Genomic DNA, 25,491 nt, shown 5'->3' with positions numbered 1-25,491 from the left:
ACAATATTCATGCAGAACGAACGTCAAAGAACTCTTAAGGAGCAAGCCCAGTTCAATGAAACGCTATCTCGAAACGAAGCATATACAGTTTTAGGATGATATCGGGATGGAAATTATGACAAACCCCGTCATTGGATGTCGATGGCACGATGATTGCTACAGATAAACATATCCTATCATTACAACGATTAGCATCGGCGGAAACTAACAGGACATCATCGGAATCAGGAAGCGTCCATCACTTACGGAAGTACGTAGCCATTATCGAGATGTGCCGGTGCTGCGAGGGAGGCATTTCGATCGATCGACGCATTTCACAAGCGACGGGGAAACGCGCTCGAATGGAGATAGAGTTACGTATTAACGTCGGAAGCGCGGCGAGCGACTAGTCCGTCTCTGCCTTCGGTGTTCTCCTCTTTTTCGAATCGCTTTATCTCTCTCCCTGCATCACCTAATCCAGCTGTCACGAAATGGTATTCGAGTTGAGCAGATGCGAATGATTCTTTGCACGCATTTACCATTCGATGCTGGTTCCGGTGCGCTGGGTACTTCGAGTTGCAAATTCTCATTGCACTGGGAATCCCTCCGCATTCCCGAAAAGATCATTTCGCAACGAAAAGAGGAAAAGGGCAACGGCGATAGCAGCCGGGGAGCGGGAAGAAAAAGAGGGAGAGGGGCGCCCCGTCGACAAATTGCCACCAATTAAAATTCTCCTACCCGCAGGGCACCGATCGTTGGCGGGACTCTCCTTGTCGAGAGCAACCTGGTGCGAAGAGCAGGCCACAAGCCTCTTCCTCTTTTACGCTCTCTCCTCCTCGCTCCGCTTCTCCCTCCTCCCAGCGTCCACCTTCATTTCTCATTCTTGTTCCACCCCGGCCGCGGCGAGGGCCTCGGGACCAGTTTCGGCCAATTAAGTTGTAGACGGAACGGGGTAGAAGGAGAACGGTGGCGAGGTCGATAGATATATACTCGGCAACCTGAACGAAGAATCTCTCGCAAAGCAAACTCACCCCCTTCGGAGCGTTTCCCTCTCGTTTCGGTCGCTCTTTCTCTCCCCAATCTCCGGACACTCGGCAATTCTCTCTAATTCCTTTGGGAGCACCGTATAAATTAACACTAGATTCTTCCGGCATGGGAGGCAAAAAATTGAGAAGGATTCTCAGCGAGGGGCGATAAAAATATTCCAGCAAGCCCTCAATCTTGCCGATGCTGGGCTCGGAGCGCAAGCGTCTCGAATGTTGGATCGACATCGCGATAATCTTGCTCTACGAGAAACTGCGCGGCAATCTAATCGCGGCAGCGGAAGAATAACCGAGGACACGATTCCCATGAAAATTTCTCGTATCTCCTCATATTCGTAGTTACACCAGCGATCACTGCGCGAGCGCATCTTGCCTTGAGGAGAGAAAGCAGCCTGCTCTGCTCAGATTCGAATATAGATATTTCGGCTTGTCTCAATCGTACGAAATTCTCTCGGTGTACAAGGACCGAGGATGTCGAGACGGAGGAGGTGGACACCGAGGGAACCTTCCAAACCTAGGAGAAAGACCAAGAGGACGAGAACCCGAGGACGGGGGGGCTGCAGTGCTACTCTCGTGCGGAAGCTCGACAGCATCGGCGTCGCTATGCGGATCGGGGCTTATCTCGAACTCGCAGACGCGTCACAATCGATATATCTCGCGGAGGTTCTCTCCGGCTGACGCTCTTTCTCTCTCTATCCATCTCTCCTCCCCCCGCCCCTTTCGCGCGCTCTCTCTCTCTCTCTCTCTCATCGTCGCCCTCTGTACCTAGAAATACGGTTTGGTACCCGCGTACGCCAGCCTCCCTCCGACGCCCTTCCGTTTCTCTCCGCATCTACGTCGCATCGATGTCGACGATATTCCTAGTGTTACATGCCCCCCCACACACACACACACACGGGCACACAGTCGGCATGTTGTACGTCGATCGACGGCTACCCATAGTCAAACATCCCTCGAGAGGATGAGGGACAGCGATAGCAGAGTTAAAGGGACAAGCGAGTGCGGGATGGATGAAGAGATTAATATCTATGTGTTGGAGTTGTATATATTCGGGGAGTGTTATATAAGAGAGATTCTCGCGAATGTTGAGTGAGAATGAGACGGACGAGTCGTCGGACGGCGATACGTACATGCATAATATGCAGAGAGAGGGAGAGAGAGAGAGAGAGAGAGAGAGAGAGACGCGACGAGAGTCGCAGAGGTGTGAAGTGTCCTCTCAACTATTCTCTGTATCCCAAGGCCTATATGCCTCTATCGCATTCCCACCATTGCAGAAAAGATCAATTTTAGATTTGCGACGATTTATAACTTCCTCTAATATGGCAACCGCGATACGATCTAGGCGCGCGATCTATTCGAACCACCCCCCCCCCCCCCCTTCGTTCACCTCACACCCCACATAATCTCCGGGAGATTCGACCAATTTTTTCATCACACAGCTTTTTCATACCTGGGCTCAATCCTATCGCATCCAGCGAAGAAAATCTCGGGAGGCACTCCCTCGATATCGTATATTCAATACGGGACACCGGGTCGCCGATTTATTCGCATCAAAACGCAGACTTTGTATTATCAATTGAAATTGGAAGCAGCCATGAAGACTCGTTAAGACTGCACTCCGGAGTCTGTTAATGAGCGAACTGTGTGCTGGCAACTGCCCCGACGAAGTTGCTCTACTTTACCTCATTGTTTTTCCCATCGCATATTTGACCTACAGCTTAATCAAGATTCAGAAGACATTTTTCAATGGAGTTTTATCAAATATAAGAATCAATTGACTGAGACCTCTGCAGATTCATTCGGATAAAAACATTTTTATCAGCTTGAACAATGCTTCGTTTATCTCTACGTCTAACTTGCCCTCTTGAGTTTCCACCTTGGAATCACTTCACCCTCCGTATCGGTATGTGTCTATCTATGGGTACTGTACCGAGAGGGTATAAATACACGGATACATAGTCGCGGCGGTGGTGGAGGTGGTGGTGGTCGCGCGAGCAACCGGCGAGTGTACGTAAACAAGCGCGCGAGTTGCAAGTTCCGTTATCAGCGACGCGCAGCGTCGCGTCGACGACGCCACGCGCCCGTTCCTCGAGGAGATGGACTGGTTTCGGGGTAGGAGAAGAAGACGCGGAGGGCTTGGAGGACGATACAGGGGAGCGAGGCTGAGCGCGAGAGGGAGGTGAACGTGTAAGGGATGCGGCACACACCGAAGTGTCTTTATACGTGCGAGTGTGGAAACCCCGAAAAGCGGAGGATGAGAAAGGGCGGTGCGGTAGCGAGCGCACAGTACTCTCGGCTTCTCCTCGCCTTTATCGCACTGGCAAGCGTCTCGTTATCAGACGGCCATTAGAATATCTAAATACCACCCCTCGAACCCGAATCACCACAGTCTGAGAATATTACCGAGCGAGACGACACAAAACAAGCGAAACTTGGCGGAGGAGAAAGAGACCGACTTCCGCGACGTCTACCCCGAAAAGCCTCAGGTTTTCGCGCATGTTACCACTCGATAACGTCGCCTTGTCCCCTGAGACGGGACGGGACGCGCAACACTCTCCTGCTCACTTTTAAGGTCTTCATCCCCTCCTCTTTCTTTTTTGCCATGGGCTTTTGCAATGCCGATCGTTCCGCAATCCTCCGAGGCCCTTCACGGATATATAACTCGACGACGAGAGGAACCGATGATCAAATATCCTGCCGACGTACTAACAATCCGGGCGGAATCAAACGAATTTCAATCCGCTCTTTACCAACGTCTCCGTACGTTCTCTCAAGTTTTTATCAAAACTAGCCTTTTTCTCGGCCCAGAAAATGCACTTTCACAACTCAAGTCTCATGAAATCGAATTTATTGATAAACAATGTTTCACGACGGTCCCGGAATAAATAAATCCCAACTTCCGTCGATATATCCGTTCGTTAATATCTCAGTGAGATGTAGAGGCTGAGTATAGATGGAGTGCGAGCAGCCAGTGGGGTTTTATTATCAGTTGGCGCCAGAAGGATATCGCAAACGCGAGGAAAATCACACCCCTCCAGATTCTCCGTTCGCACTACCAAAATCAGGCTTTCTGTGTGCGCGAGGACAGAGAGCACGCGCAATCTCTTTCGGCCTGGCATATCAGTCATCCCTCATCCCGGGACGGGCGAGATTATCGCGCGACTCGTCTCTCTATCTCCGATGCGACTGTGCCGGCGCGAAGAAGATTCCGAATTTATCTCATGAGCGCGAGCCAATGACACGGGGAACGAACGATCGAAGCGCGCGTACACGCGGAGCAAGAAAAAAGATCGCTTCGATATCGCGCTGGGTGCTCTGACGAAAATCGATTAATTCCTCTCACACTGCCTATCATATTCATCTTTCTTTTATATTTTTACCCTCTTCATATCTCCCGTCGTTCTCCGTGACTCGATCGATATGCGAGAACTTAAATATAGGACAACTTACTATCTCGGAAATATGCAAGTTTTTGGAGAAAGACACGATTCGATACAATGGAAAATCCACACAAAAATATCGAATATATGATTGACAGCTTTGGAGTATTAAAACAAATATTTTAGCTTTTTTTTTAATGAATTTAAAGTCACTTAAGTTTCTGCTGTGTCCTCCGATATTTACAGAAGCAAAAGAGGCAGAAACTTTCGCCTGATTCCATAACAGAATAAATGGAGAATATTTATCCAAAAATAGAAAATATTTTTAAGTTGATTGAATATCATTTTGATTTGAAGCGTTTCTTTTGAGAGTTTGGTTGAAACGTTATTTGTATTTAAAAAAAAGAAAAAAATTGACTTTCTTGAAGGGATTTTTTTGAACGTACGATACATTCAGTGTTTAAAGGTAGTACGTGCAGAAAAAAAGGGTTGAAAGAGGAATCAGCTCGAAGCGAAGCATTTGGAGAGGGCACAAGGGAAAGAGAGACACGTGGTAATCTCTGTACTCTTGGAGCTCTCTCGTTGTGCTTCTCGTTGCTGCTGCTGATGCTCTTCTCCACTGGAAGGGTTAAGTTGTAGAACGTCGGCTGGTCGTGAAAGATAAGAACATGCGGGGTTCGGGACCGAGAGTGAGAATTCCCTCTTCATGTGCGGATGCGAGAGAGGGCTTTCGCGAGCAGAGCCACAGAATCCGCAGAGAACCTACGTGGAAAAGATCGACGAGAAATTCCCTATGGAGAACGAAAAAATAGCGAAATAGGGGGAGAGATAAATGGAAGCAGTGAATGTGTGATCATCGTGCGAAGCAGATTCAGTTGTTCCATACGCTATGATAAAAAAAAAACGCTTTTTCGAAATCATATTTCAAATTATTTCGAAATTGCGTTTGTACTCAGGCCACTAAGGAGGATTATGCGCGTTACTTGTGAATCAAAAAAGCAGCTGAACTTTTTCCTCTTTTGGCGATCGAAGGAACGATAAAAATTTATTCTTCCAATTATTAAAATTATGTGTAAGCCATTTTCTATTTTATGCGTATGCATATCTATATTTTAAACGAGCTGTCAAACCTTCCACTCTTTATCGTTATTGCTCGTTAACCTCAAATAATTCTTTTTCCATCCTCAAGTAACTTCGACCAGTAGCAAGGCTTTCTCGAGTCATCATTGACATCCAAAAACATTCTAAAAAATGTGATTTTCATTAATTGTTTTATTCTCGACAACTAGACGGTAGATCCTAAAATAATTCTGGGACTAGTTGCACGGTTTATATTTCTAGCGTATTTACAAATTTCAACTCTTAAAGTTGGAATTTTTGATGTCCATTAGATTCGCGTGAGCTTCCTTAAGCAACGACGCGGAGGTGGAAAATACAGTGACAATTTTCCAAGTCACGGATGTCAAAGTAGGACTTCCAAATTTTCGATGCAGCCTTGCAGGTCTTTTTTAACATCTTGAACAAGCACCGGAGCTCAACGATTAAACAGACTCCCACAATAACCGTAAAAACATTTTAATTGAACTCACTTAATTAATTATTCGAGGAAGATTCGCGAATTTCTCGTTGTCTTCTCGATGATAATGAGCATTTGAAGCAACTTACCTGAAACATACACACAATAAAAATGAGATTAATTTATCACGTTAAAACATTTGAATATGCAGTAAAAAAAATTATTGATTTCTCCACCAATCAAAATGATTAAATCAATCACAAAAATGTCACGATCCTAATGATCGCAAGAGCCTTCATTATTGCTGCGATCTCTCGGCCAAGCTTGACAGGAAATGGGGAGCAGGAGAATATGTCGCGATTTCAAAATATCACTCGATCAGAGATGTACCAGTTATTCTTTCGATCGATAAAAAGACCCGAGCTACAGGATTGCACCGTTAAAATTGCTCGTCCAAGTCCCTTTCGGCCGAGAATCGTTTACCGCGGAGGGGACGAGGCAAGGGAATGTTTGGATGAGGGGAACGTCGTGGTCGTCGGTATGGGAGAAGCTATGGTAGGCAGCTAATATCCTCCTGGTCGCTATCCGCCAAGCTCATCTCAATAAATTCAATATACTTGTGTAAATCGGCCTCTCCAAGCCCCTTCATCCCTTTCCTATGTGTGTCAAAGCGTTCGCTCTTTCTCTTTTGCTCTCCCACAGCCACCGGAGCTCCCTGCTTTTCGTCGACGATTGCTACATATATTTGCGGGAGAGGACGGAGATGAGCTAACTCTGCTCCAGTATATCGTCGCGACCCCATTACACCCCCCTCCCCCCACCCCCGCCTCCCTCGCCGCCCGCTTCCCCGGACTTTGAGCGTCGATTCTCTCGTCGTTCTCGTTGTCGTCGTCTGCTGCTCTACCACCCTTACTGCAGCTCTGGCATTCCCTCGCGCTCGTACCTCATCTGCATACCGCGTTTGACAATTGTAGAATCTCACAGACACAGTCACAGAGGCATACAGACACATGGACCGGCATGTTCGTACCGCTTTGTCGTGGTGCTTTTCGGATACGTATATATAAAGTGGGAAGAGCGATAATGTATTGGTTATTGATTACCCGTAATGAGCTACGGGGACGTTGATTTCAATTTTATTTTACAGACGCGACGCATCGAGTTGTCATTTTCTTTCAGTTTTTTACTTTCACTTTAAATGTAGTTTTGCGGTTGTAAAACGTCGGAGATTATCGGAAAAGGGGAGAGAAATCATTGTTTTTAAGGTATTCCCTTGACGAACTCGAGTATTCTAGAAATAACTGATTTTAAATAACAGTTAATAAATAAATGCAACATTTAATGAAGTATTAAAAGTTGAAAAATCGTAAAATTTATACGCGGGAGCTTACGGAGATTCGATCCTCGCGCGACATTTCTATTAAATAATTCATGTACTAAATAATTCTAAAATCCTGACCCAAAGTGTCTCACTGTTGGAAACAAATGTGAGCATCCATGTGAGCGACGATTAAAATGAAGGGTCACCCCGCATGCTTGAACGAGATATTAACGATAGAAGTTGTAAAAATGGCAGAAGCAGAAGCTTTTCCTATAAAACCGCGACTTGTCAGAGGTCAGGAATCAGTCGAAATTTCGAGTGCCTCGAAATTTGGGCGACCAAAAAACCTGACTTGGATATTTCGACCAGCACATCGGAAAAAGTTGCGCCTCCGTTATTCGTTAAACCATATGCACTAGCATTTTGAGATACAGGTACAAATGGGAGAGATAACGGTGGGAATTGTGTCTCGAGTCGTATAAATTTTCACTCCTTGATTATTAGGTCGGCGGGCGGGGAGGGGGCCGGGCCAGAGAGAACGCTCGCGAGAGGGTTTATCACTGATATGCATCGCAGGAGAAACGGAGCTCTTCGAATACGTATTCTCAATAATGACTTCTAATGGCAAGTGCCCTGGCACGGGGGCAGTACTTTAACACCGAGGGATTCGTAACAACTACCGGTCTTTGAGCTATGTGCTAACTTCCTTACGATCGCCTTTATCCCCCGTTGGGCTACAGCGCTTCGGAGGGTGCCAACGTACGAATGAGAAAAGAAGCTAAAACGCGGGGCGCGCGAGCTACGGTTTCGAGCTAGAAAGGAGCCGTGGAGAATCCTCGGCCCTGTGGCCAACGCGGGGCTCGTATATTTTCCGGTAATTTCTTAGCAATCAAGTTTTGCACTCGCTCTCCGATATTCCTCACTTTCTCCCTCCCTCTTTCTACACTTCACCTTTCCTCAATCTCCCCATCTCTTTTGCTTCTTTTCCCGTAATATCCGACGCCTATCTTTCTTGTTACGGGAGCTATCGCGCGCGACTTTGTGGCAACGAGCTTTTCATCGAGTCGTTAGTTAGAAACGAGAAGTAGACTCGGCTTTCTCTCTCCCTCTTTACCTCGCTCCATTACCGCCATATTTTTTCTCAATCTCTTAGATTTTTTTCCTCCTACCGATTTTATCCAACCTCGACGACGTTTTTCTCACCTTCCGCGTCGCGACTTATCGCCCAGGGAGGAGCTCATCGAGCTATCGCGCTAATGTTCTACCTACAAACTCCCTCCTTACGACGATCGTGCGCAGAGAAAGAGGCTCAAAAATCCTCGTGACTCATTGAAAAGGAGTCTGCCGAATGCGGAGACTCTTGCGAAACTTTCTCCAAAACCGATTCCGGATTCCAGCAGAGGTCCGCGATAGTCTACAGTTCTCAAATACCGTCCGATGTATATTCACTAGAATGAAATCCTGATTTCAACGTCATCGTATAAAAGGGCGTGCCAAAAGAAAATATTCACAAGTGCATAGTCGGACGTAATTTGAGTCGGAAGACGAACGATTAATGAGCGAACGCGCGAGGAGCAACATTTCCCAACTCGCAAATGTATTTACCCTCAAAGATGTCTACTTTAACTGACTTATCGAAGGGTGAAGCTTCGATCGTATGGTACGCACATAAATCCTTTCTTAACTCGGAGTCGCTCTTCCCTCTAAATTCGATGTTCGCCTCTTATCACGGGAAATTCGGAAATTTTCGCGGGAAATTTCGCTCTCGTTCTCCTTCTTTTCTCTAGTTTTTTTTTTTTTTTACCTTTTTTTTTCTCTTCTCTTTGAAATCGGATAGATGCAACGGTGTGGAATGGCTCGGGGATACGTGGCAACGATACGAAATGATGGAGACGACGACGTCAACGATCGAGGAACGGTAGCGCAGGCATGTTTTCTCCCCTATCGAGGAAAAGCGCAATCAAGCAACAACGTTATACGGTGGATGTTGCAAGAGCAGCCTCTCGTCGTGTCGACGATATACAACGGGGAGGAAGGTCTATCTATTGCCGAGTGATCTATTGCTCAGGGGTGCTCATATGAATGATAGAATCTTTGTGCCGAACACACTTCTCTGTGGCGAAGAAAAGAGTGGCTGATCCATACTCGAAAGCCTTGAAAATATAAACTTTTAAACTGTGAAATTGCATGATATTCTTTGTTGGAAATTTGATTTTTATGAAATATCGAAAGAAACAAAACGAATGCGACGTTACAAATTGAATAAGGTTACGAATTTTTGGAAAAAAATTTCACGTAATCAACGCGGTTTGATTGAATTTTTAATTTTTTTGGGTTTTCGTTATAAAGAAAGCGAATATTGAATTTTTGTAAAGTTTCTTCAGAGATTATAGAAGAAAAGCTTCTCAACTCTTTTCCAGCTTCTTCCATACGACTTCGTATACGTTCGTCTTTACTTTCTCGCGATCGCTCACGCCACTAAAGCTCGTTTCTTTTTTTCTTCCCTCGAGATTTGGCAGGATCGCGCGCGCGCGCGCGCGCGCTCCAGCACCTTTCGGAGCGAGAGGGACGAAGAGAAAATCGTGGGGTACGTCTCTTCGCGCCCGAATTCCTCGGAGCGTGGCAAACCGTCCGAGCGAGCGAGAAGCCCACAGAGCACGAAGATAAAAATAATAAATCATCGCGTCGTATATACCCCCGCCACTTACCACCCCTCGTCGCATTCGAGGTGATCGGGCACGTGGTCTTCTTCCACCCCCTTCGCTGCTTCCTCTTTCTCTCGCTCTCTTCCTCGCACTGCCCCCCTCACCTCTTTCACTCTCCGTCGCGTTCGCCGATTTCTCGGCGGTATCGGCGAGCCGATACGGAAATAGGTACGTTGCCCGAGAGATACGGACTCGTTTGCTGTTCCGAGAAGCACATCTACCCTCGTGTATATAACCGCGGGGAGGAAGCAGGGTGAGAATGCTCGTATAATACGTACGACGACCGTACAAGCGTGCGCGCCTCGCGTACACACCTCTCTTTCCCTCGTTTTGGACGTTGCGACGTGTGTATTACCACGTAAACTACCCTCAACGATCTCGAGGGGGAGGTGCATGCTTTACTGAAATAGAAAGATTGAGAAGAAACGAACGGGCGAGAGGAGACTCCAGGCAGAATATCGGCGCATCGCGGGGGGGGGGGGGGGGGGGGGGCTATTGAAATTCGCAAAACGCCGATTAATAACGAGCAGTCGTTACCAAAGATAAGGTCACTCCGTCTCATTTCTCTTTACCAAAGAGTATAAGCAACGGTTTTCATATGCATGTGAATATCGTTTGATGAGATAATGCAACTCAACGAATCCGATATGGAAGAAGCAAGAAAGAAGAGTAATTTGAGTTCTGTGTGAGTGAGATTGTTCAAGTGAATTTTAGTCGGAGATTCTAAACATTTGTGTTCGCAATTGCGACTTCTCTAAAGTATATATTTTTATCCAAATTAAGGTATATAATAAGGTAAATGATTGATTTTAAATAACAGTAATGTAAAAGTGTATATGTGAATAAATTGGCGAAATTTCAGGCCAGGTTATCTAACATTTAATGAAGAATTAAAATCTGAGAACTTCTTAGAGGTTAGGAATCAGTTGAAATTTCGAGTGCCTCAATTTGCGCCGGCAAAGATGCGTTAATGCGAAAGGAATATATCTTAAATGTTGTTATAGTTTTTTTTTTTCGGTTAGCTCAGACTGTATAAGAAAAAACGGAGACTGGATAATTTGCATTGTCAGTTTGCGAGCTCAGAAGATTAAAAACGCGTCAGGATTTTCTATTGCGATGATTTGATGGTTCCTCGAAAAATTTCCTGCCAAATTTTGGAGCGATGGACAATCGATCGATCAACTTTTGACGGACAAAGTTTTGCAAGGAGATTATTCGCAGAGATAGGAATTTGCGGTATCGGTGACGAGATAAGAGAACGAGGATGGATATGCGGCGAAGGAAAGAAAGTAGAATGAGACGGGAGAAGGCGACGCTTGAAGACGGAGAGAAAACGAGAGTGAATGAATGAGCAAGTAGGTGGCTTGATACAGCAATGAAACTTTCGAGTGAGGTGGGAGACCTCGAAGGGAGCGTGTATATAGATATTTGGCAAAACACGATGGTCGGAGGGGCTGTTTGGCTTATCGCTGGGCGCACGCGGTCGCCACCGCCAGTCACCATCACGCCGCGCAAATTCGCAAGCTTCTCCGCACAACCGATCCGCGAGAGGGTACAGTAGAGAAAGAAGGAGGGGGAGAGAGAAAGAGAGTCGAAATTGGCTGTTTGGCAGCCAGTTTTCCCGATTACGATGAATTTCTTTTTTTCGCCCTTTCAGTGGGAACGAGAAACGTTGTGCCAACACGTCCCCGACAGCCACGAGCTTTTAATGCACCGCTTACAATGGCTCGATTAAAGCGAGCTCAGCGTACCGAAGATAGGTGATTAACTCGTGGCAAGTTGATTTTATATATTTAAAAACTCACGTGAGAACACTTCACTTTTTCAAGAATCGTTTTTCAAAAATCGCAATTCTTTATGATTACTCGAACGTTCAAGTGAGATTTCATATTCTTCTCGTTGATTTTCTTCCCCTCGAAATACTTCGAACAGTCTGTTATTCTCGATGAGATCTAAAGAACTTTAGACATCGAATGAAGTTTGTTCACTCTTCTCTCATGAGCAGAAGATACATTACCACGATAAACAGGATTAAATCTGGTCATACTCTGACTTCATACCACCTTAAAAGGAAAGGCATTATAGATTACGCCTCCTGTGAGTGTGCTTACTACTCGCGCTCAATTAATCATTTTTCTTTGGTTCTGTCATCTCTCTCAACCAAGCTAGACAGAAATTGTCTCCGGTCTTGCGAAAGCTGGAAATTAATCCAGGAACGGGCCTGAGAAATTTTGTTTTTTACAAATACCGGAACTGCCTTAAGGCTGTATGCGACCTTTTTTTTATTAACAATGGTATTTCCAGCTTCCGAAAGGAGAGAAAAGATTTTTCTTTGAGAGGGAGGATGGCCTTAAGAGGTTTTTCAATCTCAAGGACACTTGCAGTAAATACATTTATTCTGCTGAAGGTATAACATAAATACAGTAATTAATTATATTTCCGTCGTTTAAATAAGAATTCTATTCCCAAAGCTAAATATCGGTCCGATCTGCTTTCAAAACTTGCGCCACGTTCCTTGATTTTACTCCGATATAGAGGCACTCCACTTATTTCTATCAACTGCCCTTTGTGGGAGATGGCCAGAGAGGAAGAGAAGAAGAATAATAATGAAGTTTATAAAAACAAACCCAAACATAAAGCTTTCACTAAAAAGGACGAAATTGAAAAATCAGAGAAGCCGCGAACCAGCTCGGATGCCAATTTTTCAAGATCGCTGCAGCACGAAGAAACTCACTTATCTGAGTGAAAAGTTTGACTCCAGGGCAGAATAAAAGTGACGCAGGACAATGTGCACCATCTTTTTTCTGCACGTGTCGATAAGTACACAAAACAGATGGTAAGTTATGAGAGTACACGTATGGGCAAGAAAGCTCGAGCTTCTGATCTCATGGTTCTTGGTTGAAGCCCACAGAGAGAGAGAGAGAGAGAGAGAGAGATGCACGACAAAAGCATACAGATAGTGTATTACACAGTGCTCTTTTGTATCGAGTTTGAAGATCATCCTTCGGTGCGAGCGCGAAGAGAGGGCCATTGATTCTTTCAACAGTTCCTTCTTCGCAGTCTCTCTCTCTCCCTCCACCTCATCTCATCTCGCATGTTTTTTGTGCCGAATGTGCGCATACAAATATATATTTGCGCATACACAGCACCACGAATATATAAAAATGCAATAAATTTGTATAGATACGCTCAGGAGAGGAGAATGAAAGGAAAAATAAAGCTGGGGAGGGAGAGAGAGAGAGGGCGGGAGGGCACCAAAGCCTCGGAGGCTTCGAAAAAAGATCTCTACGATTCAGAGAGTGCACCAGGTGCATCGCGAGCAAGTGAGGGAGAAAGAAAGAGGAGAGTGGAAAAGGAAAGGGTGCAGTGTCTCGGATGCAAGTGCGAGCATGCAACGGGAACGAAAAGGGGAAGAAGCAGGAGAAGAAAGAGGTGGAGGAGGATGTATTTGCTGATAGGGGCCGAGCTGCCACAGAGTTTCTCTCTTCAATCCCACACTTTGGCATATGTTCTACCCAATTCGTGTGAACTCTCTTTCTGCTGTGTTTAATGCAGCACTGATATACCTGGAGAAGTGACGTGGGTGATTCTAAACGTCGGTTCGTGTCTTTTGAGGCTTTCCGGTTTATCAGTCGATGAATGCGTGTTCGCCGAATTTCATTTCTCTCTCTCTCTCTCTCTCTCTACCCTCGCATCTTCGGTCTGCGACTCCTAAAGCGTATGTGCATGCGCGAAGCAAAGAGAGGGAAAGTAAGAGGGAAAGATAGAAGAACCCGAGATGCCCTCCCACAGATATAAATGGGTACCTATGCCAACGGCGAGGCAACCTGTTATTATAAATTCCTCTATACAAACAACGTGTTAATCGTTCCCATTTCCCACCCCTCGACATCTCGCTCTTTCCTTCCTCCACTTCTATCCGACCTCGCTCTCCGCTCATCTCGATAACTCTCATTTCTTCATCATCCGCGCATCAACGTCATCGTTTCCTTCTCAATTTTATAATCTCATGGACCAGACCATGAAACTGGGCGCGGCTTCCAGAATCGCTATTACAATTGCAACTGTTGCAGAATGCAACGAAGCTCGAACATTTTCGAAACACCATCGAGCCCTCTTTTTAGGAATCATCTCCAGCAGGAGAGCTCGCGATCGTTCGAATCGAATCGAAGAACGATTACTGTTGGTAAGATCTATTTGTCGAACCGCGGTGAATTAACCCTCGTCCTTCTCCGAGCGATTTTTTCGTCGCTTTTTTATGCTTGGTCTTTTTTTGTTCCATCGCGTAGCTGATGTACCCCTGCGGCTTTATGATTTGTTTACTCGCCCTGTTCCTCTCGCACCCTCGATCCTTCACATTCGGTTGTATGTCTGTAGGTATTACGTTGGAAAGGGAGCACCGAGCAAATTCGCACCCCGCCCCATCGAAGCAAAAGCGAGAGAGAGAAGCCCGTGAGCAGCGAGATCGAACTCTGACCCCTTGGCTAATTGTTGTTGGCTCTAGATCGTGGATAGGACCAACCGCACGATCACCAGGGGAAAGAGCGAGCGAGAAAGGGGCAGAGAGAGAGAGAGAGAGAGAGAGCAAGAGATAAATGGAGAAGAGAGGGAGGCAATCCGGTGCATCATCGTGGTCTGTTTGGTCCAGTACTTTGTATACTGTATACAGATATGTTGGCAAGGATGCGAGAGACCGTTCGATCTTTCTCGCGGAATTTACCCAGCGGATATAATCCTTCAAATATATTACTCTCCCTCTTTTCGAAGCTTTTTCTCCAGCCCTTTCTATCCCCCTTTCTCTTTCTCTTTCCTCTCTCCTTCGTACCCACTCTTCTCGCGAAATCTTAATCGTTCACCGACGATCTTAAATTTGTTGCCCTTTTTGTTGTTGTTTTACTCAAGGATTCTTTCGCTTCTTCCCTTCGTTTATATTATCGTCGAGAATAATCAGCGAGAGTATACAATCAAGATATATTCGCGAGAGTATGTTCCTCTCTGTGCTCCTTTCCGTCTCCCTCTCTCTCTCTCTCTCTCTCTCTCTTTCTGTCTTTCGGTTTACAGTGCATCATGGACTTTCCACATAGCAGCGAATAAAAACATCTTCACGATTGTTCAGACGTGAGAGAGAAATTTCTCAGATAGATCGTGCATTCAAAGAAAGACAGAGAGATGCAAAGACGTATGTTAAAAACGGCAGTTGGTCATTGAAAAAACGTGAAGGATCCTCGCTCGGGCGAGTGTTTTTTAACGAAAAGAAAATTCATTGAAACGCAATCGGTTGAGGCGGATGGTTACAGAATGAAAGCCAAAAAAAATACTTATTACAATTGATTATTAAGAATAATACAAAAGTGTGGATGTGCTCGAGTCTGCTGGACTGCGCATGAAGTGAAACGAGAATTGCGTAAGGAGCAGCTTTGAAAAAAACGAAGTTTCCGTTCTCACGAAGATACGTGAATCTTATCGCGGGTAAACGAATGTTTGACCACCCCCCGAGGCAGGTTTATCTATTGCTGCTTTATCTGCAGTTGCAATTTTCTTAGCCTGGCCTCGTGCGCCCGGCGTCGTCTATTTTTGGTCGTTACTCTTCGGACTTGGTACGCGCCCGGCAGCAGATAAAACAACATTTTTCTTTCATCACGGGCGTTCTATACAGAATAATAAAAGTTGTTATGTTGATCGAACATTGATTCAATTATAATTCGATTAATTCAAGCAAATTGATAATAAGCGGAGAAAATTATCTTTCCGTTGGATCCTTCTGCCACTTTCGTATTGCCCTGCTGGCTAATGCGGTAGCTCTCATAAAATAGTTGAAACAAAAAAACTCAACAGACTAGTTGCCTCATAACGCACTTTGAGCCATTTTGCACTGCTGGAAACTATGCAGCAGACGAAAATTGACTAATAAATTAGCCTCCCTCCGCTAGAACGATTCAGCTCATCCTAGAAGTTATTAATGCTCATTAACTCGATCTCTATAATTAGCTTAAGTAAAAGAGAGATGTTGGGTGAGAGGGGTAACCGCGGTTAATGAAGACTCAAGAATGAAATTCTCGGGCTCGCATTGACGACGAAAGCAACGGGGAGACGAGAGAGCAGGCTGAGGTAAAAAATCATAAAGCTCGTTTCGATCGATCGATACGTTCATCTCGTTATAAACACGCCCTCTGTCGATCGAGACGCTCGTGGTACAGCGAGATCTCAACTGCTCTTCCTCTCCCCCTTTTTTCTGCTCGTGATCGAGGCTTTTTAAGACACGGAGAGGGGAGGAGGGCGAGTCAGAGCGAGAGAGACCTTTTTGCACTTTTTTCAGCTTCTGCTGCTGCTTGACCGGCGCACAATTATCTCATTTGCCGATCGGACCCTCCCACGTGTTAATTTGCTTGTTGGTTAACCCAAGAGTCTCATCTTTTCCTCTCTTTCTCCCAATCTCTCTCCTTACATCTTTTATTTCGTGTTCTTGCTCTTTTCGTGGAAGCCCTCAGGCCGATCTCCCCCTTCTTCGATCCTCTTCGAGTTTCATCCTCCTCGGACTTGTACACTTTTCCCTGTGCGTCCACATTCAGGTAGAATTCGGGTTCGTTACGAATTGGCTCGAAGCGCACGGATTTTTGGCTTATTCGGTAAGTGCAAAAATGAGGAGAAAGTATCGCGATTTTTATGCCACCGTCGATGCAGGGCGTTACCCTTGAGCTGTAATTCGCCAGAACCTTCGCAACTCTACAAAAAAAAAAAAAAAAAATACGATCGCCTCAAAGGATTTTCGTAGCAAACTTTGTCTTCATTTTCTCGTTTTCCTTAGCTCTCTTTTTCCTCGTTTAAACACCGAGCTTAGGTCGCGGGCTACGAGACGTAAGATCCGAGTTGATAAAGAACGAAAAAAATCTGCTTAGCTGAGAGATTCGTACTGGATAAAGGCGATCGAGGAGGTACGATAGTATTTTTCTTTCATCGTGAGTGACGGCGGGGTGTGTGTTGCTCGAAATACACGATATTATCGATCTACAAGATAAAATCTATAACCATGACCAGAAAGATAATCCCGTTACGATGCGCGAGTCTTTCGTAAAAGCAGCATATTTTCTTCTCTTTATTTCAACTTGCACAACCCATTTGTTTATAGTTATTTCATGACTTACGACGAAGTATCCTTATCGTCGTTTTTCCGAAACGAACTAACGAAATATATTCTTTAATGGCACGCGCGTCGAAGCAACGAATATTTGAGTTTGTATCGCTCTTCGTTATCGCACGAATTTATCAGTTGGCCTAGTCTCCCGGTGTGTGACGGTCACGTCGCCCGATAAAGTTTAATATCCTTCTTTGTAACTCGCGATCGAGGAGAAGAAAATTTCAATACCTATAGCACTCGTAAAGCCGCGCAGATGTATATCTGTACGTGAGTTTCGAGAAAACGAACGTTCGCTAATCTCTCCCCCGAGTTATAAAACAAATTTACGACTCTCGAATAATAATAGATCGCTGATAGCGATCGATATGCCGATTGAATTCTATTATCGATCGGGCGATTCGATCTACGTGACTAATAATACGAATTCCTTGATTAGAAAATACGAAGGCCGCGCACATATATACGTGCATCCAGATAGGCACACCTCATCGTGACAAAACATTTATTATCGTATCGAGCGATCGAAGATTTTGCAATTACGCGGGCGCCCCCGCGCGCGCGGCTCTACCGTACGATAATCTACCGCACAGATCGCCGAGATCGTTGTCGTGCGAAAAGTGCAGTCTTTGGAAATAGCGAGATTTTTTAATAAACCATATTTTATCGAAGTTTCTTCCCAGACGGATAATATTCGGGTCTTCCATTTTTCGGCGCTTCGTATACTCACTCGTTCCACTGACGGATGTCACTATCCCCAAATTTGATTTGCGCTGGCGCCACAGCAGTACGCTCATCGTGTACCGGACAAAAATCCTCGCCAAGTTATCGTCTAATTCCAATTGAAGATGGCACACAATCACCGCTCACACATTACGCTAGAATTGAGGATAAACGCGCGTGCGCGCGGCACTGTGACTTGCAGCAGCGGAGAAGGACGATGCTTCGATCGAGTGGGCGATTCACATTTTTGTATCCTTGACAATTGGCTGTTCCATTGATTAATGGCACCTTTACCGATGCAATCGTGAGGCTGGTTGTAAGAACGAACGACGAGTCAAGAAATTCTTCAATCATTCAGTACGACTCCAGACTCGTTCGAGGGTCGAAAGCGATCCAGGCTTTTATCTCCATTTGGCGAAGTGTCGGCGCCCGGTTTTTACCACGTTGTTTCACAGCATCAATTTTCTCGGTGTACAAAGGTGCGAGAAAAAACGGTCATTTCCGGAGCTTCGAACAGCGATCGCCCTCGTTCTTTGTTCCTTTTCGCTGCGAAAGGCAATCGCGCAAATTTTTTGTCTCGGACATCGAAGCAGTTTCCCGGTGGTCGGTAAAAGTGTGTTTATCTCATTTCGCTTCGCGCCTCTGTGGCCGCGAGGCTCGCTCAGGGAGGGCCTCGTAGACCGTTTTACCGATCACGATCTTGCGATCTCAGTTCTCGGTTTGCCACAATATAAACACACACGCACACACACACACAGGCCCGCCCGCCCGCGTATATAATATGAAGATATATAAGTGTAAAAAATGTAGTCGGACGCGAGAGCACGGGTGGCCCCGTCGGCTGTTTGCCTGGCTATTGTCACGATCACGTAACGCGCGTGAATAATCGTAGTCGTGATCCTGCGCGCCAACCAAGCGAAGAAGAAGAGGAAGAAGAAGAAGAAGAAGAAGAAGCGCGGCAGCAGCAGCGAGAGCTTCGAAGATGCGGAATAATATGATGAAAAAATTACGCACGCGGTGGGAGATTAGCGCAAGAAAACGTGGAAAAATAAACGCTGACACTGAGCCTCACTTTTCTCACTGGCTCTTTGCGCCTGAACGAGTATTCGTTGCTGCCAACGTCCGATAACGTTTGATAATTAGTTGATGAAGAATCCCGATCGTAATCGTCCTTCGATCGATTGTACATTACGTGCCAGACGCGGAAAAAACGGTGATTCGACAGATAGAAAAAGAAAAAAACAAAAAGAGTTGAATTACATCGGCGCGATATCCGCAGATAAGATCCGAATCGATGAACTTTTCTTATCACTTATCCGCTCCCCCCGGATCACTTACGTATTCCGCGATCGTTCCAGTTTCACATTATCAGCGAATCGTTTTGGTTCTTCATAAATGAATATATCATCGAATCGATCAAAGCGAAATGGGATTTAATCTCTTGAATAATATCGAAGATTGAGAAAGAGGACGCAAGAAGTTTCCGAACGAGGCTGAGCGATGATACTGGCGCGATGGGGAGTCCTCGAGTTTCGAGATGCTGACGCCTCGGAAGAATTAGTATTACTGGGTCGGTTTTCCGAGCGTGGGCCTTGCTCGAACCTCCGACATAGCCATGGCTACCTGGCGTTATCACTTTGGCTCTCTCTTTCTCTCTCTCTATCCTCTCTCCATTCTTTTTCTTCTCCTGTCAAGTCGCTCTCACTATCTTCTGGCCTCCCCTCCTCTTTCCCCTGCTCTCTGGGCATTCTCTCTTTTGCTTTTTTCCCCATCTTTATCCGTCTCACGTGGTCTCCCTTTTCCGTTTTCTCCGATAAGCTTAGCCGCCACCACCTTTCTGGCAAACAAACGTTCTGTATCTTCCTTTTTTCTCGTCATTTCCTTCCTCCGCGTTGCTCCTCTACCACTCTTTTCTCCTCTCTCTCTCTCTCTCTCTCTGCGTCTCTCTGCTCCGATCATTTAAACTTTCGTTCCCGCAGACACCCCTTGGCACACACGATCGTTTATTTGCCAGCGTTCGATGTCTGCCAATGAATCCTCAAGCTTCGAGCTACTAAGAACGAAATAAAGCTCAAAAAGCTTTCAATTGAAGACCTTCGTTAGATCGAAGATGCAACTTTTCACGATATCTTTCAAACGCTCAAGTCTTGAACAATGAGAAACAGAAATTCGGAATAACCGATGAAAAACCGTGCGATCTTTTCGTACTCTCGCGACTCCTCGCGCCCCTTGTGACAAGAGCTTCTCTCGTGCCCCCCGCCCCTCCTGCCCCAGCCAACGTTTGACGAAGCTCAGACCTGTATCGCCAGATCGGAGCTTCGTTACACGATAAATACAAGAGTGCGGTACTTGTTTTAAGGACTTATGTACGGGCCTTCTCTCCATGGCTGGATTGCGATGGTGGTACATGTTATATTGATATGTGTACGTATGCCTCGGATATTATAATAATAGCGTGTAACATATACGCTCTGGTGAATCGTTCACCGCCGTGGGGGAATGTCGGCTTGTGTCGTGACTTGAACTTAGCAAGCGGCGGTCGCCCGGGACTCTCGAACAAGAGGCGATAGCGTTGATGATAAGGAACGCGAAAGAGAGCGAGAGAGAGAGAGAGAGACGAAGAGGGCAGGGGGCGGGGGAGAGCAGGACAGACAGAGCAAGAGAAAGAGAAAGAGAGAGAGAGAGAGAGAGCGAGAAGCAAGAGCGCAAAAGAGAGAGCGAGGGACGGAGAAACCGGCAAAGGCGATAACGATAACGATTTTATGATGATATAGTCCTTCGTACACTCGAGTGTATGTACTCTAGACTTTCCTACATACATCCCCGTACACAGCTAATGTTATGTTTATATACGTGTGTGTACCAGGACTGCCCGGCGGCTGCTACGACTATACCGTATACGTGACTAATGGCGATAACGATAACGCGACGAGTGAATCGCTACACACATCTTCATATAGCTACGTAGCTCGCGCACAACCGCCGCGTCTATAAACACAGCAGTATTGTTTGACCGTACGAGGTTATGAATAATAAGCCAATTAGTCATTATTCTGCTCAAGAGAGAGAGAGAGAGAGCGGGAAAGAAGAAAACAAAAAGTCGAAGGAAATTCTCCGCACAATCGTCTCCAGTGAGATTTTCGTGTCGACACAATCCCGTACACGAAAAATCAAGAGATTTTTCAATCGGCCGAAGCATCGGAACCCGGGGAATCGAGGAGAAAAACGGGGGAGTTTTGATCTGCTCATTTTTGAATGATTCTGAAGCAAGTTGGGTCGAGTGTCGAAAATGAAATGCACCCGCGAAGCCCCATACTCGGCGGGAACGAGGACGAAACACTCGCCGACTCTCTCGCATCCGGATAAACGCGTCTTTCGGATTATATAATGTATGTATATTTATACATTTATGTACGGGGCCAACACACTCGTACACTAAAATGCTTATGTGCGCTCACGGCTCGTATATTTCTATATACGAAATAGCGCAGTTGGGCGACGCTACCCCGGCTGCTCTACTCTCTGGCATCGGTTTGTGTATCGTCGCCGCGCAGCAGCACCAGAGCCCGTGGCCTTATCGGCACCCGCGACTCGGCCGGGGCTTATCGCCTTCGTTCCAGATCGGCTCCGACGATATCAGTAGAAACGGCAGCAACCCCGTATGCGCGTCCTCTCGGTCCACGTATAGTGCAACACACACACACACACACACACACACACACACACACACACACACACACACACACACACACACACACACACACACACACACACACACACACACACACACACGCGCATGTATTAACAGGGTGTCCCGAATTTAAATATAAAAACTTGGAGAATGCGCCTAGCATCGCGATAGCGTAGGGAGAATGCTTCTTCAAAGATTCTCTCGTTATCGAATATTCAAATGAATAAGAATTGCACGGGGGATGCCATATTTTGCTTATAATTTGAAATATTATAAGATTGTGAAGATCGAGAAAGTACAAAAAAATCGTTTTTCCTTTACGATAAATTCGAACGGATTAATTGAATGAATTCTATTAACGAAATAAACGTTTGGTGCAAGCATAAAGAATTCGTAGCCAGCAGCAAGCTCGAGCATTCCGTACGATTTCATTTTTGGCCGCGTAATAAAGTTTGGCCGAAACGTTGCGGGTACGTAAATCAAATTAATCCATTTTACGTTTTCCAGGAGAAAAAGCAGAAGGCGAAATCTGGAGAGGACCCCGCTCTTCGTACCAACATATCTCTATCTATGTATTATAACGTGAAAAAGAGTCTCTCGTTTTTTATCGGCCTTAACCGCGAGCAGAGCCGCGCGTCGCAATTATGATTACGTCACGAAAGAAAAAGAGGACAAATACGAAAAGGGAGAAAAAAGGGAAGAGAGAGAGAGAAACAGGGAGATTGTAGCCCCAGCGATTAGGCTAGTTCACCTCGTCAAAACGATCTCTCGAGCGGGCTTGAGCCCAGAGAAGGAAAGCGTAGGTGGAGAGAACAAATGGGGGATGTTTCTCCTCCAAACTGGGATGAGAACGAAGCAGGGCGTATTTTAACGCTTCTCTCAGCGATGGTAGGGATGCTGCATCATCCCCTCGGAGCAGCAAGAGCTTGCAGCTCATCGTTCCTCGACGAGGACTGTAGGACAGCGCACACTCTGTTCTATGCGGTTGGTCAGCCACATCACCCTGTTAAACTCGCTCCGACGGAAGAGGAAAACGCGAACTCGCTATAGCCCTCGCCTCGGAGAGCGAAAGAGCACACGGAGATTACGCAAATGAGAAACGAGCCATCCTGCTCTCTCGCTCTCCCTTCTCCCTTTGACTAGCCTGCTCGAGTGGCGAACTTTGCCACTCGTGCAAAACACTCGTATGTTATTGTCGCAGTATTTATGTCTGTATTTACCGTATATTCGTATTACGTTGAAAAAAAACGTAAATATTGTTTAGGCTCAACTTTTGAAAAGTCGATTATAAATTTTGACTCAACGCTCACGGTTTCAATGATTCTTATCAACCGAACACGCTTTCATACATTTTATTATTTATTGAATCAAAGAATACAATAATTAGGGCTCCTCAGAACGGTTCATAACGGCTGCAAATATTTTCAAAAACTGTTTAAAGAACCCCTATTCGTTCCCATGGTAACGCTCGTCGATCGTTCGATCAACGACATGCCCACATTCATTCTTAACACGGTGACGAAACTTTTTCAGCGACATCGATCCGGATTGTGTTGAAAATCCGAATTTCTTTAGATTCAATTATTCTTACAATTTCCTGAGGATTCTAATTTCGATGACGAATCCATTTTTTATTTGCCATTTTGTAAAAATCGCTATCATGTTGATCATTATGACAGAATGCGAAGGAAAATTGTCCGTAGGACCGAAAATTTAGTGTTCATTCGATCGTCGATCGCGCGAAATGAGGATGAAGAACGTCTGGAAAGGGATTAAGGGTGCAATCGCGATTCGCGCACGTTTCTTCCTACATTCGTTTTTTCTCATATCCTGATGCTCATCCGTTTGATCGGTTGTTCGCCAGGAGCAAGACTACCGACAAAGGGGGTTCGCGCGCGCGCGTCCGCGTGAATAAAAAATTGTGCGAGAATCCTCAGAAATGCTACGGTCAAGGAAAAGGGTCGCTCCTGCTCCGGGAGCATCAATCGATTCTTCGGCTCCTTTAGCCGAGCTCCAGCTTTTTATCCCATTTTTTCTTTCACGTACGTTCGAATTCTAGAGTCTCTCGATACTCTATTACTCTGACTGTGTAACGCATCTACATATATAGGTGCGGGGACAAATCTCGGGAGCATCGGAGCCTAACTCCATTTCGTTAGAGCACAAAGCGATCAGCGCATCCTCGACTTTGACAAATCGTCGATCCGCGTCCGAGGCAACTGAGAGATGCTCAACCGTACGATCTCCCTTCCGTCTCTCTTTTGCTCTCTTCTCTCCCCCTTATCTCCTATCTCTCGTCGTCGCTCTGGATTTCAAGCTCTGCTGCGAGAGAGCGTATCGCCGGACTCTCTCGACTGGGGAGAATCAAAAGAAACGATCTAATATCCGAGGGCCCTTCGGTTCATCAATCTTTTGAGTAATTGTTCAAGAAAATCTTACTTTTTTCGCACTGACGTAGGACGATGACAAGTTTGGAAATGCCAGTTGTCTCGTGTCTCCTTACGAAAACCGATCTCGCAGCCCCGGAGTTTCACCTTCGGTTTGGGGGTGAAAGGCTTGCAAAAGCTTTTCGTTTCGCGAAACAAACGAGAGCGACTAAAACCGATCGCGAGTGCGTGAGACTAATCTTTTCGAGGATTGGAAAGTAGTGAAAAGTTTATCCCAATTGATCAGGGATCAGACTCGGAAAGAATTTTCTTCACGTACGCTTACGAGAGCAGATTTTCGGGTATTTATTTCAGCAGGCTCAATCAATAAAATCGGGATAAAATAAATGTTGTGGGTCTTATAAATTTTTTATGTTCTTTTATCGTCCGTTGAGTTCGGCAACGGCGAGACACCAAAATATAACGGTGCGGAGCATATCGGACGTCCAAAAGAGCTCAAACACGAGAGTCCCGATGTAGCGTCCTTGGCATTTGCGAATAAATGGATCCACTGTCCCCCGGATGCTCTCCGTAACCGCCGCTTTTGGTGAATGGTTTGTATCTCGCCCGCTCTCTCCTCCGCTTACGTCAGTGTGTGCATACGTATATATACATTGCGGGGTCGCCGCCGGTCGGCGGGCGCGAATCGCGAAAGAGAGCGAGAGAGATTCGTCCCCTGGAGAGAGAAACGTCGGGCCCTAGGGTTAAGAAGGCGCGGAGCGTTTCCGTGTGATAAGATAAGCGTCCGGACAACGTAGAATCGTCTGGTCTCTCGTGTGTCCTCGCTAGCACAAGTCTTTCAGCCTGACCAACTTTCCTTCGTAACAGTAGTTTTTTTTCTTTCCGTGACGGGCTCTCGAGTCTCGGATGTTTTAAGTTTAGCTTGCGTATATATTCCAAGGATATTGTAATCACTTGCGACATTGCAAAGGTCGATTAAAACTCGACATTTACATATTTCGTACCTGGAGAATAGTTTTTAATATAAGGAAGCTCAGCGAGATGAAGAAACCAAGAAAATCCCGGTGATAAGCGCCTCGGCTGCGCTAGCCCGACGTATTTATTTGAAAAAATGTAAAGTTCGGCTCGCTCGATACTGAAAATCGCGCAATCGAGTTGCTTCATTATTTTGAGAGAGTATGGAGACTGGTTTGTACGCGAGCCATCACGCTCCTTGGTCACCGAACATCGATTCGCCATTAAGCCATTAGCGTGTTCAACCACACACGAGCGACACCATTGCTGGCTGAAAAATAACGTCTCGGCGCGTATGCGTGCACGCGTATGAATAAAATATCCCTGCTTCCCTCTCTCCGCGCCTTCTCCGTGTGCTTGACTCGGGGACCAGTGCTGAAGGATGTGAAAGGAAAAAGATTTATTATAGGCTTGCGGCCAAGATTTCGCGAATCTTACGGTCTCAATGATCGGCCAAATTGCGGCACGCGTTTTTTAATGATGAATCTCCCGAGACGGAGCACAACGATCTGTTGAGCGATCTTCCAAGAGATATTTTCATCCGTCTCTTACGAAGGAATATATCGAATTAAAATTCGGACGTTTTCCTGCTACGCGGTC

The 25,491-nt window shown here is 45.8% G+C and overlaps 1 protein-coding gene across 2 annotated transcripts in view; it reads right to left on the bottom strand.

Annotated features, from left to right (window-relative positions):
- Positions 1–25,491, bottom strand: part of ush (Zinc finger protein ush) — a 154,991-nt gene that overhangs the window by 37,038 nt on the left and 92,462 nt on the right. The window contains exon 1 of one of the 2 annotated variants that reach the window (XM_043428366.1): positions 17,807–18,965. The exons of the other annotated variant lie outside the window; for it this stretch is intronic. Coding sequence (XP_043284301.1) covers positions 17,807–17,873 — 67 coding nt within the window. The 5' untranslated portion in view covers positions 17,874–18,965. Of the gene's footprint in view, positions 1–17,806; positions 18,966–25,491 lie in introns of those variants that run through there. 2 annotated transcript variants of the gene reach the window in all.

Source organism: Venturia canescens, chromosome 9, assembly GCF_019457755.1.
Source record: "Venturia canescens isolate UGA chromosome 9, ASM1945775v1, whole genome shotgun sequence".
NCBI lineage: Eukaryota > Metazoa > Arthropoda > Insecta > Hymenoptera > Ichneumonidae > Venturia > Venturia canescens.
This window is presented reverse-complemented; position numbering and strand designations above follow the sequence as displayed.